We start from the raw sequence: 15,331 nt of genomic DNA on the forward strand, positions 1-15,331 counted from the left end.
CGGCGTTACTTCACCGGAAGTGCGGCGGAAAGCCCCGTTTTTGAACGATTTATGTAGCCGCCTCGTAAATACAAACAGAATAATTCTTCCCTATGATAAACTCCTGCACATCTGTCCCTTAGAAAACGAGCGACGTATAATTAAATATATATTTGAAATGCTAAGCTGCATTGAAATAAAATTAATGCTGCTACATCAAGTGACTAAGGTCCCGTGAAGCCGGGTATCCTGCACTTTAAAACAACTGGGATAAGAACGTTTAAGTTTCTTGGCAAAAGAATAATAGACGTCACAGGTGCGTAGAGTTGCTTGTTGATGCAGTGAATTATTCAAAGTAGTAGGAACTGGCCCTGCCTGTTGCCACCTTTCTTGCACGACAACTCGTTTTATTGCTACGCACTATATTTTCAGGTAACTAGCAGTCCTATGGTTTTGAATAACGAACCGCAATAATAAATATATATATTCGTAAAATAACATTCTTCTAAACTTAAGCGCTTAGACTAGGTTCATGCCCATGGTCAATAAGGGGCTGTATAAGAAAAGATACAGCCTCCATTAATTTAAGGTTAGTGGGGAGAACAGGATTACAACTCGTTCCGCCCACAGCTAATGACGTTTTCATGTTGTCAATTCAACAACCAAAACACTCGCAGTTGGATTTTTTTTACCCAAAGATTATAAAGTTACCCAAACGTTTTTAGAAATGCATTGATGAACAGAATGCGAAAAAGTCTGACGCTGAAACATATGGAATAGGAACGGAGTTGCTGTAGTCATTTGATTTGTATTTCGCAGTAAAGTGGCGGCTGCTGGTTATTTAATGCTTCTGGGTTTGAGTTGGATAGAGCGTGAGATACCGGGAGCCGGGATCAACAGGATTACCAACACACCTCTACAGGGGAAAAACTGGGAGGGGAAGGAGACAGAAAGCAAAAAGGCAAAGGAAAACTACAGAAACTGAGCTAAAAGAAACGAGACAAAAGGTGAACGTTTCCAGCCCGCAGTGAAAGTGACAAGCGTGTGAAGAGAGAAGCGTCACCGGAAAACAGACATCCTGTAGAAACTGAACGGGAGGGGAAAGGTGATGGAAAAAACAGCACTACAGGGAAAATATTCCTCAAATTGGGAATGAAGATGACATCACTCGTCCGCTACAAGGACCTGAAGGTTTTTAAAGGGAACAAGATATATCTGAAGGCTTTTCTAAATCCAGGCTGCAGCACTCATCATGTGAACAGTGACTAAACTAAGTCAAAAGGTTGCCTAAACAGAATCCTTTAACAGCAGCATATGTTCGGGGCAGGGGATACCTGAATTGCGCAATTTAAAGAGAAACCGACGTGAAACTGATTTTAAAAAAATAAGCATAAACATACTTTTAAAGGACTCATCATTCATAAATGGGAATAACAGTGCTAACCGTTCTGGATACTGTAGAGCAGTAAAGTGGGAGTAAATGCTATCTCACCGCTTTCGGTAAGAGACACAGTCAGCGCTATCTTGGGCGTGGAACACTTACTATAACTGAAACTTTACAAATCAAAGCAAACCCCCCATTGAACTGGGAATAGAATAAACCATTCTGGGGCGAAACTAAGGGCAACAGCGCCAAGAGGCACTGGCAAGTAAACTGGAAAGAACTGCTACTGTAGGCAAAAAGAGCAACACTGCAAAAAAAATGTTCGAAATCGTATTTTTGGATCTGTCTTGGTAATGGAACGCGTTAGCACGTGGGGAAAGAAACTACTTGCATTATAACTTAAGACATATAAAATAATACTTGGTGGTTGCGATCAGGAATGTGTTGTAACTTCAGTTAAAACTTCCAATTTGAAACTAAAGACCGACCCAGAACTGGAGCCTCAACAGTGAAGCGTAAAACTGGTGGGAATTTAACGCGGAAACCCAGCAGCGTTGGCCCGCAGCTTGAACTAGGTGTGCTGTGAATCTGCCCTCGGGTGGCGGGCTCTGCACCTGTCCCACGCGCCCTCGGGTGGCGGGCTCTGCACCTGTTCCCACGCGCCCTCGGGTGGCGGGCTCTGCACCTGTCCCACGCGCCCTCGGGTGGCGGGCTCTGCACCTGTCCCACGCGCCCTCGGGTGGCGGGCTCTGCACCTGTCCCACGCGCCCTCGGGTGGCGGGCTCTGCACCTGTCCCACGCGCCCTCGGGTGGCGGGCTCTGCACCTGTCCCACGCGCCCTCGGGTGGCGGGCTCTGCACCTGTCCCACGCGCCCTCGGGTGGCGGGCTCTGCACCTGTCCCACGCGCCCTCGGGTGGCGGGCTCTGCACCTGTTCCCCCGTATCCACCCCCTCCTGGTGTGTTCTGTATCCATCACTCGCCGTCAGGCGGTTTGTCCCGTATCTGTGGGCGCGCCCTCAAGGTGGGTGTGTTCCCGACTTGTCCGCGTGCCCTTAGCGTGCATCTTTTGGGGCGGTCGGTGGCAAACGCTCCTTTTCCGTGCCCTGCACGTCTGAGAAGGACGTCACTTCGAAATGGGCGTGAGTGGAAGGATTTAAAAAAGATGTGAACTTCTGACTGCACATACACGATGCCCCTGTTTGATGGACGTCAAAGGAGACAGATACCAGAGCTTGTCAGCGTGATCTATATTCTTGTACTTATTCCGACCAAAGAGATGAACGCTTCAGGCATTTTTTCAGGTAAGAGAATATTTTTAAAGTATTTTGCATAGAAACTAGTGGGCCCTTGGTAATTATCTCAAAGCAATAATGTAATCAAGAGTTCCAGTATTTGTTATAAATACTTGTTTTATGTGTGACTTTATTACGTTGTACGGTCAAGGTTGGTTGCTATTGTCAGTGAGGAATATATTCTTCATACACAATGATGTTGCAGTAACAAATAACGTTATTATAGCAAGTTTAAACAGAAATAATCTACAGTTGGTTCCTGGGAAATTCTATGTCCAGTCAGTGCATGTTGACTGTGTTTAATTAATTATTTTCTGTGGATTAAATTATATGAGGTTGGAAACTGAACTGGCTATTGCATCCTGGAACACATGGAATGGGGAGGGAGGGAGGTGCAGGCGAGGGAAAGGAGTCTCATATCTTTTTATCCCAATTTCAAATCTGTATTTGTGATTATCAATTAGCTCTAAAATAGTGGGGGGAGGGGGCCTCCACATTCATTGTATCCCTTTTAAACTCAGCTTTAAAGAATATAAATTGTAATTAACTTCAAATCTTTCCATTTGCTTGCCATTTATTTGAGATTTCAATATATAATATATACACACAATATTGATGATTCTATAATAGTTTAGTGCATTAACTCAGCCCTCACTTTGTCATGTAGAAAGTTTTGAAAACATTTTTAGTATTCTTGTGGAAAAATAGAAAGAAACAAAATCATGTTAAAAGTAATAATTCTGTGTCACTTTTTTTAGGTTAAAAGATACTGATTGTGGTACTTGCTCTTTACAGGGGGCATTGTTGACATTGTAAACACTTTCTTATTTTGCCAGACATGCAAAATGATATAACTTGTGTTGAAGCATGTCCCTGCACTGGGATTGCCTCAGTATGTCAGTGGAAATGCTGCTGTTCTTGTTCTGCCATGGTGAAAATGTTCTTTTAATAATACTTGTTTAAACTCTCTTTTTAAAATTCCCTCTTCATTTTTCAATATTCCTAGATTTCCCTGGGCCACAATCTTAAGTGTAGCATATGGGCAGATGGCTAATCTGCTCCCAAACCTTCACCTTTGTCACCTGAACCAATTGCTAATGTAGCAGTTTTAATACTGTACTACTTTCGCATTAATGCAAAGCAGTTTGAGTGCAAGAGCAGCAGTATAACTTTGGAGTCAGATTGCATGGAAGACAAGAGTTGTGTTGACACGCTAGCATGTCTTACTTGGGAATTATATTCAGTTTAGTAGAACTGCAGTCCAGTATGAAGCCAAGTTTAAAGTGCCACGGTGGCCTTTTGGACCTCCTCAGACTTTTAAGTGAAATGTTATGAAAGAAACCATAGGCCAATTTTCAATGATAGTGCACATTGAGCAGGCGTTGGGTGGAGCAATTGCATCGCCCACTTGATGACAAAATAGCAAGAAAGCCTGAATTATTTTCATGGTCAGGCCTCATTTGAATGATTCACCGAGCTGCAAGCATTCAATGAGCACTGGCAAGCAGCTCGCCAATGGGGAGGGGGCAGAAATATGGCAGTTCATTTGCAGAGAGATGCTGGAAGTTCAACTTTAAGCGGGGGGAGGTAATCATGGGGTGATGGATGGAACTGATTAGTCGGCAGTTAGTGGGAATATTTTTGTGGGGCCAGGAGAAGCATTCATAGCATGGAGGTTTATACCACGTTTTTGGTGTGGCCTGCAGTGGTCCCCTTAAGGACCACTGATCAGGTCTCTCTACGTCTGGTACCATTGGATAGCACGTGTACGGTGCATGCTCCGTCCATCGGTTCCTGAAAATTGCATTTCTTTTTGTTTTAGGCCCCCCTTTTATAAGAAGGGGGGTTAGGGTGTGTTCATGTGCAGAAAACCAATAAACCCAAAATAAGTATCAAATTATAATTTTATTATATCGGTCCAGGATATACTCCAGTCCCTGTGGTGCCCACCGGTCGCAGAAAGCCTCAAGCGTTCCGGCAGTTACCACGTGCTCCCTCTCCAGGGCCACCCAGGCGCGGAGAATGCCACGGAAGAGAGGCAGACATTCGGAGCGACCGCCCCCCCTGAAAATTGCATTGTTTTCGGTGTGGCCTGCAGTGGTCCCCTTAAGGACCACTGATCAGGCCTCTCTACGTCTGGTACCATTGGACAGCACATGTACGGTACATGCTCCATCCATCGGTTCCTGAAAACTGCATTGTTTTCAGCATGAATGGAGTGGTAGGCAGATGAAAATTGCCCCCTCCCCAATGTTTCCATTGTCTCCCAGTGTTAAAAATTAGCCACTTTGGAGAGCTGATCCTACACATACAACCAAATACATATCAGCAGAGCTCTATCCTAGCTAGGAGGAGTGCAATCCACAGCAAGGTGCAGCCAACAATGTACCTTGGGAACGAGCAGGACATTGCAGTGTAACTGTAGTATAATAGCAGCCAAGAGGTTTGTTAGATCAGCCTTTGGATTTTCTCCTCCCTCTCCTAAGGAAGCATTCAGCCTCCACTCCTACGTGAGACATGGCCTAGATAGGGAACTCAGTGGCATGGAAGATAACAAATGTGAACCCACATCCCACCACTCTGTGGTGCCCTATGTTGCTGCTCCAGCATATTACGAACATATGAACAATAATGGACTGGAAAAGATCCTCTGATCCATCCAGTCTGTCTCACAATCATGATACCTTGTGTATCACAATATACACACCTCACTCTACACTATGTGATCTCCTGGGAGAGGTGAAAAACCAGACAAAAACCCCGGCCAAATTGGGGGAAAAAAATCTGGGAAATTCCTCTCCCACCTCTTTGGCAATCGGAACTAGTCCAGGAGATCACTCCGGCCCTGAATTCTATGCATTACATTACATATCTTTTGTAAGAGGTGATCTCCGCCCCAGCTAGAAACAGGTTCAGCTCTTGCTTGAAGGAATTCAGCGAATCGGCGTCCACCATATGAGCAGGCAGCTTGTTCCAGAGGTCCATTATTTTCTGGGAAAAGAACCACCTCCTAACATCTAACCGAGATCTGATCTTGTACAACTTAAAATTGTGACCCCCCCCCCCCCCCACCCCCAGGTCCTGCCTAATATATTTAATTGGAACACAATCTATTCCTTTTATGACCTTATACACCTCAAACAGATCACCCCTAAGTCTGCGCTTCTCTAAAGTGTCGAGTCCTAGCTCTCTTAGCCCATCTTGATAACTAAGATGCTTTAAGCTGGGAATTAATCTAGTGGCCCTCCTCTGCATCCTTTCCAAAGCCTCAATATCACCCACCATGTGAGTAGACCAAATACTGGACACAGTATTCCAAATGAGGCCTGACCAAGGTCTTGTACAAGGACAAAATAGTATGCTTTGTCTTATAGTCAATTGTCCTATAAATGCACCCCCAACACCCCATTTGCTCTAGCTATCATTTCACGGCATTGCTCATGAACCTTTAGAGGCCTATGCACTAGAACGGCCAGATCTTTTTCTCCACCTGCTTTAATGCTTTTCCCTGTTGAGCATTTGTCCTGCCCACATGCATAACAATGCATTTCTCCAAATTAAACACCGGGGCAGAAATCGCTCTCAAAATAATGGAGCACTCAACAGCGCTCTCCGTTGTTAGTGGCGAAATGGAGGAGCAAGTTCCGGTGTTCGCACATGTGCAGTGAAACATGGAAATCTGGAACTTGCTCCTACTGGTTCGCCGGCGATATGACAGCTTCTAATTAAAGGTATATCGCACATTGCAATCAGAGAAATCATTGAAAAATTGCAAATTTGCTTATCTGCCCAGCTGGAAAGTAACTAATTATGCCACAAAACGGTTATGCTTAAAAAATACAGGTCAAAACTAAGTTTTAACAGCATGGTAAGTCTCTTAATGATTGCCAAACATCTAAAAATTAACTTTTAAAAACGTAGAGTCTCTTTACTGCTTATTTTAATAGTTTTTGGTAATTAAAAAAAATTCAATTTTTTTAAACTTTTCCTTTCTGTCTCTTTTATTTAATTCAATTATTTCTTACCCTCTTGTTTTTGGTTTTTATAACTGTTTTTACATTGATTTTAATGTTGTACCCTTTCACATCCTGGTTTAACAATTCAAGCCTGCAGAGACAGTGAATGCAGCATGTCAAAAATGCTGTGATCTGATTGGTCAAGGGGAGAGATCACACTCTCGCTTCTCCCAGGGTCCTAGCTTCACTTGAATTAATGTTGGACTCTTTTTTCCGCTTCCTATTCAAGGAAGTGACCGATGAAAAGAATGGTAAGTTAGTGGGTTAGTATAAATCTATGGAGCGGCGAACAGTGTTGATTCGCTGGTCCTGAGCAATTTCTGCCCCATTATTTGCCAGTCATGAGCCCAGTCCCCCAACATATCAAGATCTGCCTGAAGCAGTCGAGTATCGTCTACAGTCCTGATACTTGCACAGATCTTGGTACCATCTGCAAATTTGCAGATCATACCCCCAACACCTACATCTAGATCATTAACAAAAATAGGAAAGAGCAACGGTCCCAACACCGATCCCTGCGGGATACCACTGGTGATCGGTCTTCAAACAGATCCAGATCCATCTATCACTACTTTTTGCCTACGTCCTTCCAGCCAGTTCTCAATCGATCATGCATTTCTCTTTAACTGCTCTTTAAAGGGAATACTGATGGTGAGATTACTTTTTAACATAAATAGAAGATGAGGATACTGTAAGTATGTTATTACAGCTGTGTTGTCAATTGTTAAAAATGCTAACTGGTGTTTATACCATAAAATACTGAAATGATTTGAGAATCGAGAAAGAGTATTTGCCGTATGGAAAGAGTAGCAGGAATCCTCAATGTGTGGCACTGCATTCCATACTAAATTAATGCGTGGAGAATACTGGTAAGTTTAGTGTTAATTTTAAGGGTAGAAGTATTATTGTTTGCAGAGATCTAAACTTCTGACCAGTGTTTTACTTTTATTGTGCTGTGTGTTCCTCTGTAGCTTTAAACATCCTCCTGTGTACATTTCCTGTGTACTGTCAAATGCAGACTAAAAATATGGGTGTTATTTTGCTGAGCAAAATATAATTGTTGTCTGTTTCATAGCTAGTTATTTTTCACAGTTAAGTTACACAGGCAGTAAACACTATGTCATGGATCACATTAAATTTATTGCTCCTGCTTACATTTGTTGAGAGATTTGATCAAAACCAGCAACATTTATGCTGGGGTTTGGGGGGATGGCAAGTAATTTAGTTGGTCCTGCATTGAGCTCGTTCCAAGTATGGTGCAAATAGAAATCCCAGAGTCTAGTGTTTGGCATAGGGCTATTTATACATAAACAAGCAAGGTTAGAAGTGCTGCATTTTTTACTTGTTTAGTGACCGTACTTTATAAAATCTAGTTCTTGATACTGTCTGTTGATTACCTTAAGGATGGCATCAGGATCACACTATAGAAAATGCTATATCTGCTGAAGTTCAGACTTTTGCCTAATAATGTACCTGGGGGTGTATATACACAAATCTTTGAAGGTGGCAGGACAAGTTGAGAAGGCTGTTAAAAAAGCATATGGGATTCTAAGCTTTATTAATAAAGGCATAGAGTACAAAAGCAAGGAAGTTATGCTAAACCTTTATAAAACATTGGTTACTCAGCTGGAGTATTGTGTTCGATTTTGGGCACCGCATTTTAGGAAGGATGTCAAGGCATTAGAGAGGGTGCAGAAGAGATTTACTAGAATGATACCAGGGATGAGGGACTTCAGTTATGTGGAGAAGCTGTGGTTGTTCTCCTTAGAGTAGATAAGGTTAAGAGGAGATTTGATAGGTTCAAAATTATGAACGGTTTTGATAGAGTAAATAAAGTGCAACTGTTTCCAGTGGCAGAAGGGTCGGTAACCAGGGGACGCAGATTTAAGGTGATTGGCAAAAGGACCAGCGGCGATACGAGAAAGCATTTTTTACGCAGCGATTTGTTATGATCTGGAATTCACTGCCTGAAAGGGTGGTGGAAACAAATTCACTAATAACTTTCAAAAGGGAATTGGATAAATACTTGAAGGAGAAAATAATTACAGGGCTATGGGGAAGAAGCAGGGCATTGGGTCTAATTGGATAGCTCTACCAAAGAGCTGACACAGACATGATGGGCTGAATGGCCTCCTTCTGTGCTGTATCATCTATGAACTCTTCCTGAAAGTACAGAAGGTGATGTGATCCAGGACTAGCCTTATTGCTACATGGATCATGTCACCACATGAAGCCCTGCGTGCAGTAGTGGAGGGGCAAGGGGTGGGGGAAGTAATAAGAGTAAGGAGGAGAAGTAGACCGATCTAAATCCTTCAATTGTGCACTCTTCTTTCCTCTGATTCTCCAGTTGCATAGCAGTTTTCAGGACCATAACAGTGACAGTGCTTTAAGGGCCCTTTGCCGAATGCCTAGAGAGGCACAGAGGGTAGCTGTGGGCTTATCCAAGGGGGACTTAAGGCTGGGACGGCAGCAGGAGAGTAGGAAGACAGAGAAACAGTAAAAGGTTGGGTTAGGGATTGCTAGGGCATAGTACCTGACAGGGGAAAAATGAAAGATGGTATGACTGAGTAACAGGAAAGGGAGAAGACAGGATAGAAAGCCCAACAGGGGTCAAGTGTTAATTGTATGATTTGTATCAATTGGGGTTAATTGTATTCAGGTGGTGGGTATCGATTGGGGACTCTCCTGGATCCTTTTTATAGGAGAGCTTAGCAAGGGTGTGGTGGTGTGCAAGAGGAAACACTGTGAATAAAGGTTTGGAAGCAACTAAAGATCAGGCTTTAGTATTCTTTCCTTCATCACATGGCTATCCAGTTTTTATCAAAGAGAATTTATAAAAAGAAAGTAGAAGTAGTGAGCTCAGGTCTGGAGCAACAGCCAAAATGCACACGTGAATGGACACAGGGAATTAGGTTACATCATTATCATCAGTCAACTATTGTTAAGAGTTCCTGTGACAGTTCTCCACACCTCTTTAGTCATCATGCAGGATGGTAATTCTTCTATGGGAATTTCTGTATCCTATACGAGTTAATATCGTGTTTTGGACTGCTCATTGTTGCTCTTTCATTGAGATAGGAATATAGGAACAGGAGAAGGCCATTCAGCCCCTCGAGCCTGCTCTGCCATTTGATAAGATCATGGCTGATCTGTGATCTAACTCCATATACCTGCCTTTGGCCCATATCCCTTAATACCTTTGGTTGCCAAAAAGCTATCTATCTCACATTTAAATTTAGCAATTGAGCTAGTATCATTTGCTGTTTGCGGAAGAGTTCCAAACTTCTACCACCCTTTGTGTGTAGAAATGTTTTCTAATCTCGCTCCTGAAAGGTCTGGCTCTAATTTTTAGACTGTGCCCCCTACTCCTAGAATCCCCAACCAGTGGAAATAGTTTCTCTCTATCCACCCTATCTGTTCCCCTTAATATCTTATAAACTTCAATCAGATCACCCCTTAACCTTCTAAACTCCAGAGAATACAACCCCAATTTGTGTAATCTCACCTCGTAACTTAACCCTTGAAGTCCGGGTATCATTCTAGTAAACCTACGCTGCACTCCCTCCAAGGCCAATATGTCCTTCCAAAGGTGCGGTGCTCAGAGTACTCCAGGTGCGGTCTAACCAGGGTTTTGTATAGCTGCAGCATAACTTCTGCCCCCTTGTACTCTAGTCCTCTAGATATAAAGGACAGCATTCCATTAGCCTTATTGATTATTTTCTGCACCTGTTCGTGACACTTCAATGATCTATGTACCTGTACCCCTAAGTCCCTTTGGACATCCACTGTTTTTAACTTTTCACCATTTAGAAAGTACCCTGTTCTATCCCTTTTTGATCCAAAGTGGATGACTTCACATTTGCCTACATTGAATTCCATTTGCCACAGTTTTGCCCATTCACCTAACCTATCAATATCCCTTTGTAATTTTATGTTATATAGTGGAGCTGTTATATAGTGGAGCTGCGCCATAGCTTGCAGGTTATGGATGCTGTTGGCTAATTCAAGGATTAGCTTATCCGCCTTTTGATAGCATTTCCTCCATTCAGGGTCCCACTACCCTGCTCGATTTGCTCATCTGCCCGAAGTCGTTGGCAGTTTCTGGAGTTGGCCATGTTACTTAACCACCGTCCGACACTCGCCGTTGACTAGTCACAAGTAGTACCATCTACTGTCATTATAGTCGCAGGGTTTAAAACTTGATCTGACCTGACCTGGTCAATTTACATAGGCATGGCAAAGATTAGGATAGATTTGTCCTGGTTGTAAACAGAGGTTAGGAGGAGACAAGACAAGATCGCACTGCTTTTGTTCCCTGGCAAACTGGATAACGAGGGTACCTGACCACGTGACTGTAGCCAACTATAAAGTGACTTTGGCACATTGAGGAGCGCAGGAGCACCCTAAACTGACTCTACCTCTCTTCCTATCTGCAGAGAAAGAACAGGCACCTGCTTGGAATATTTCAATGTTGAATCAGAGAGATTATGAATTCATATGAGGAATCATGGACATATCCTTGCAGCCTACCACTTCATGGCACAAAATGTTTGTGCTCATTTTTAAAAAAACTATAGCTCTGTTTCAAAAAAAACTAAGAAAAGACAATTATCTGTGCCAGGTGTTCTAATCAGAGCATATTTTGTATAGTATTTTAAATTTAGAAAATAATCTCTAACAAATCACCCAAGATGTAGATTTTATGTAATTGTATATAATTTTTAAAACTTTATTCAATCCTCTTTTATTTCTGTAAAAATAGTTTTCAGTTGTGTCTATGCCATACTGCTACTTTTAAAAAAAAATATATATATAAATATCTACTAAATTTGAATATAGTTAGAGGAAATATCATCTATGGCTGAGGAGTGCTCCATATTGGTGATTGGTGAGCAATGGGACAGGGTGGATGTGCTTGGCTGTGGAATAACACTTTGTGGGTGAATGAGTCTCTTTGTAATCAGAACAATAGTTATAATTGGTTGGTCCCTTCTCACCCCCACTCCCACCCCCTCAAGTAACTGTCTTCCTTAATTGTTTGAAACGCAATAAGAGTGATTTTTATTTTTCTTGCACCTGAATTTTCAATGGAATGGTCTTTACCTCCAATTTCCACTGGACACCTAAATGGCTGATAATAGTCAGATAGTGGTAAGCTGGGCAGAATCACTGCAAGTGTCAGCCCATTTACGACAGTCCCCCTTAAAAATAGGTTGGATCCTGAGAATTACTTGGTTTTATCACTACCACTAAATCACTAATGAAACAAAGTTTGGCCATCATTCTCCCCAGTTTTTTTTTTATTCGTTCATGGGATGTGGGCATCACTGGCGAGGCCAGCATTTATTGCCCATCCCTAATTGCCCTTGAGAAGGTGGAGGTGAGCCGCCTTTTTGAACCGCTGCAGTCCACGTGTTGAAGGTTCTCCCACAGTGCTATTAGGAAGGGAATTCCAGGATTTTGACCCAGCGATGATGAAGGAACGGCGATATATTTCCAAGTCGAGATGGTGTGTGACTTGGAGGGGAACGTGCAGGTGGTGGTGTTCCCATGTGCCTGCTGCCCTTGTCCTTCTAGGTGGTAGAGGTTGCGGGTTTGGGAGGTGCTGTCGAAGAAGCCTTGGCGAGTTGCTGCAGTGCATCCTGTGGATGGTACACACTGCTGCCACAGTGTGCCAGTGGTAAAAGGAGTGAATGTTTAAGGTGGTGGATGGGGTGCCAATCAAGTGGGCTGCTTTGTCCTGGATGGTGTCAAGCTTCTTGTGTTGTTGGAGCTGCACTCATCCAGGCAAGTGGAGAGTATTCCATCACACTCCTGACTTGTGCCTTGTAGATGGTGGAAAGGCTTTGGGGAGTCAGGCGGTGAGTCAATGGCCGCAGAATACCCAGCCCCTGACCTGCTCTTATAGCCACAGTGTTTATATGGCTGGTCCAGTTAAGTTTCTGGTCAATGGTGACCCCCAGGATGTTGATGGTGGGGGATTTGGCGATGGTAATGCCGTTGAATGTCAAGGGGAGGTGGTCATTGCCTGGTACTTGTCTGGTGCGAATGTTACTTGCCACTTATTAGCCCAAACCTGAATGTTGTCCAGGTTTTGCTGCATGCCGGCTCAGACTGCTTCGTTATCTGGGGGTTGCGAATGGAACTGAACACTGTGCAATCATCAGCGAACGTTCCCATTTCTGACCTTATGATGGAGGGAAGGTCATTGATGAAGCAGCTGAAGATGGTTGGGCCTAGGACACTGTCCTGAGGAACTCCCGTTCTCCCCAGTGTTCAGCCATATAATTGGGAAGGATGGATGGAAAATTGTATAAACATTTGTGTTTTTAAAATCTGATTTAAAATGTTTAATAACAGTTTCTCTCTTATGATCTAGTGGGTAAAGCCACTAACTGGTGTTGCACTAAGTCATGCATGTCAGAAGATTCTAGGTACCATTCATCGTGTGTACTGAATTAGTGGTTCACCTTGGAGCAATGGTGTTTTAGTGTCCCTGAGCTAAAGAGGGGGAGGGTAACATGGGAACAGGAGTAGGGCATTCAGCCCCTCGAGCCTGTTCCGCCTTTGATTTAGATCATGGCAGATCTGTATCTTAACTCCATTTACCTACCTTGATTCTGTAACCCTTAATACCCTTGCCTAACAAAAATCCATCAAACTCAGTTTTGAAATTTTCAATTGACTTAGCCTCAACAGCTTTTTGTGTGAGATCCAGATTTCTAGATGGAGGTATAGAGGCAGCGGAGAAGGTGCAAAAAAGATTTACTCGGTATAACTTCTCAGTTCTTGTATCAGGAAAGATTGAGAAGTTTGGGGCTCTTTTCTCTAGTAAAGAGAAGACTGAGCAATGATCTGATAGAGGCCTTTAAGATTATGAAAGGGTTTGATAGGGTAGACGTAGAGAAGATGTTTCCACTTGTGGTGGAGACCAGAACTAGGGGCCATAAATATAAGATAGTCACAAATAAATCCAATAGGGAATCCAGGAGAAACCTCTTTACCCAGAGAGTGGTTAGAACGTGGCACTCGGTACCATAAGGAGTAGTTGAGGTGACTAGCATAGATGCATTTAAGAGGAAGCTAGATAAACACATGAGGGACAAAGGAATCGAAGGATATGTTGATGGGGTTAGATGAAGAAGGGTGGGAGGGGGCTCATGTGGAGCATAAACACCGGCATTGACCTGTTGGGCTGAATGGCCTGTTTCTGTGCTGTACATTCGATGTAATTCTGTGTAAGGTTTCCACTACCCTTTGTGTGAAGAAGTACTTTCTGACATCACCCCTAAACAGCTTAGCTCTAATTTTAAGGTTATGCCTCCTTGTTTTGGACTCACCCCCAGAGGAAATAGTTTCTCCCCATCTACCCTATCAAATCCTTTAATCATCTTAAACACCTCAATTAGATCACCCCTTAATGTTCTATACTCCAGGGTATACAAGCCAGACAAAGTTCCTGCTTCTGATTATCCAGTGATACCTATTGGAAAGTATGCATGTGTGGACATCAGGAACGGACAGGATTGGTCTTGGCTATGATACTTTCCATGTCGAGTAATCTGCCAACATTCGCTATCTAGACATGCAGATGAATAACTGCTGTTTGGGAGAAGGCTTCTGTGCTCATGAAACCACTCCAAGAATCAGTGCCTTCAACAGAAGAACAGAGAAAAGGGAAAAAATGTTCAATAACATAAGTCAAATGCAAAGTAATTCTTTACTTGAGGTCAGTGGGCATACACAACCAGAGATTTTATTTGCAAAACAAAAATGTTTAGGAAGCTGTATGGATATAAATTGAAAGACTCCAACCACATAACTTCATAGGAAGTAGTGGAGTTGATGTGGGGAGATGGAAACTGCCACAGCATTGCAGATCAGCATAGAAAAAAGGTCACATTAGCATAGTGATACAGTAGTTTGTTGTACAGAGCTATAACAATACTTGATTAATAAATACCTAAAAGTGATTACAAGGCACTAATTGAAATGTTCAAATGGTGTTGACTGAGAGTTGAACCCGAGTGGTTTATTTGAATCCCAAAGTTAGATTATAGCCACGATAATACTCCAGGATATTAGTGCAAGATTTGTTTGTGGGTGGGAGAGGATTGGGGTTGTCTAGTTTTGTGCTTTCAATGGCTGTTGGTGAGATTCCTGACACATTCTGTGATTTTTTTTTTTGTGTGTGTACTGATTTCACAACAATTTTGACATTTTTAAAAATTCATTCTCAAAGTGTAGGCATTGCTGGCTAGGCTGGCATTTATTGCCCATCCCCAGTTGCCCTTGAGAAGGTGTATCATTTGATACAAATGAATGTCTTCAAAGGGCAGTTAAGAGTCCCACATTGTAATGGGGCTGGAGTACATATAGACCAGTTGGGTTTTGACAACAATCCAACAGCTTCATGGGCACACTTACTGATATCAACTTTTTATTTCCAGATTGCTTTTTAAAAAAAAACTGAATTCAAATTCTCATACTGCCATGGTAGGATTTGAATTCACATTTTATGGATTGCTAGTCTAGTAACATAACCACGACACCACCATCCCCTTTTCCATTTATAATAAAGTAATGAAATCTAGCCTTTTTTGCATTTTAGGTTTTAACCCAATTTCACAGTTAATTTTGATTGAATCTAACACTTCCA

The 15,331-nt window shown here is 42.6% G+C and overlaps 1 protein-coding gene across 3 annotated transcripts in view; it reads left to right on the forward strand.

The window, feature by feature from the left end:
• Positions 1-574: 574 nt before the first annotated feature.
• eva1c (eva-1 homolog C (C. elegans)) overlaps positions 575-15,331 on the forward strand; it is a 101,456-nt gene continuing 86,699 nt past the window's right edge. The window contains exon 1 of one of the 3 annotated variants that reach the window (XM_067993179.1): positions 575-2,665. In XM_067993179.1, the coding sequence (XP_067849280.1) occupies positions 2,554-2,665 (112 nt within the window). In that variant the 5' untranslated portion in view covers positions 575-2,553. The remainder of the gene's footprint in view (positions 2,666-15,331) is intronic. The other 2 variants (XM_067993178.1, XM_067993176.1) reach the window with 2 other exon arrangements.

This window comes from Heptranchias perlo, chromosome 11 (genome assembly GCF_035084215.1).
Source record: "Heptranchias perlo isolate sHepPer1 chromosome 11, sHepPer1.hap1, whole genome shotgun sequence".
Classification (NCBI taxonomy): domain Eukaryota; kingdom Metazoa; phylum Chordata; class Chondrichthyes; order Hexanchiformes; family Hexanchidae; genus Heptranchias; species Heptranchias perlo.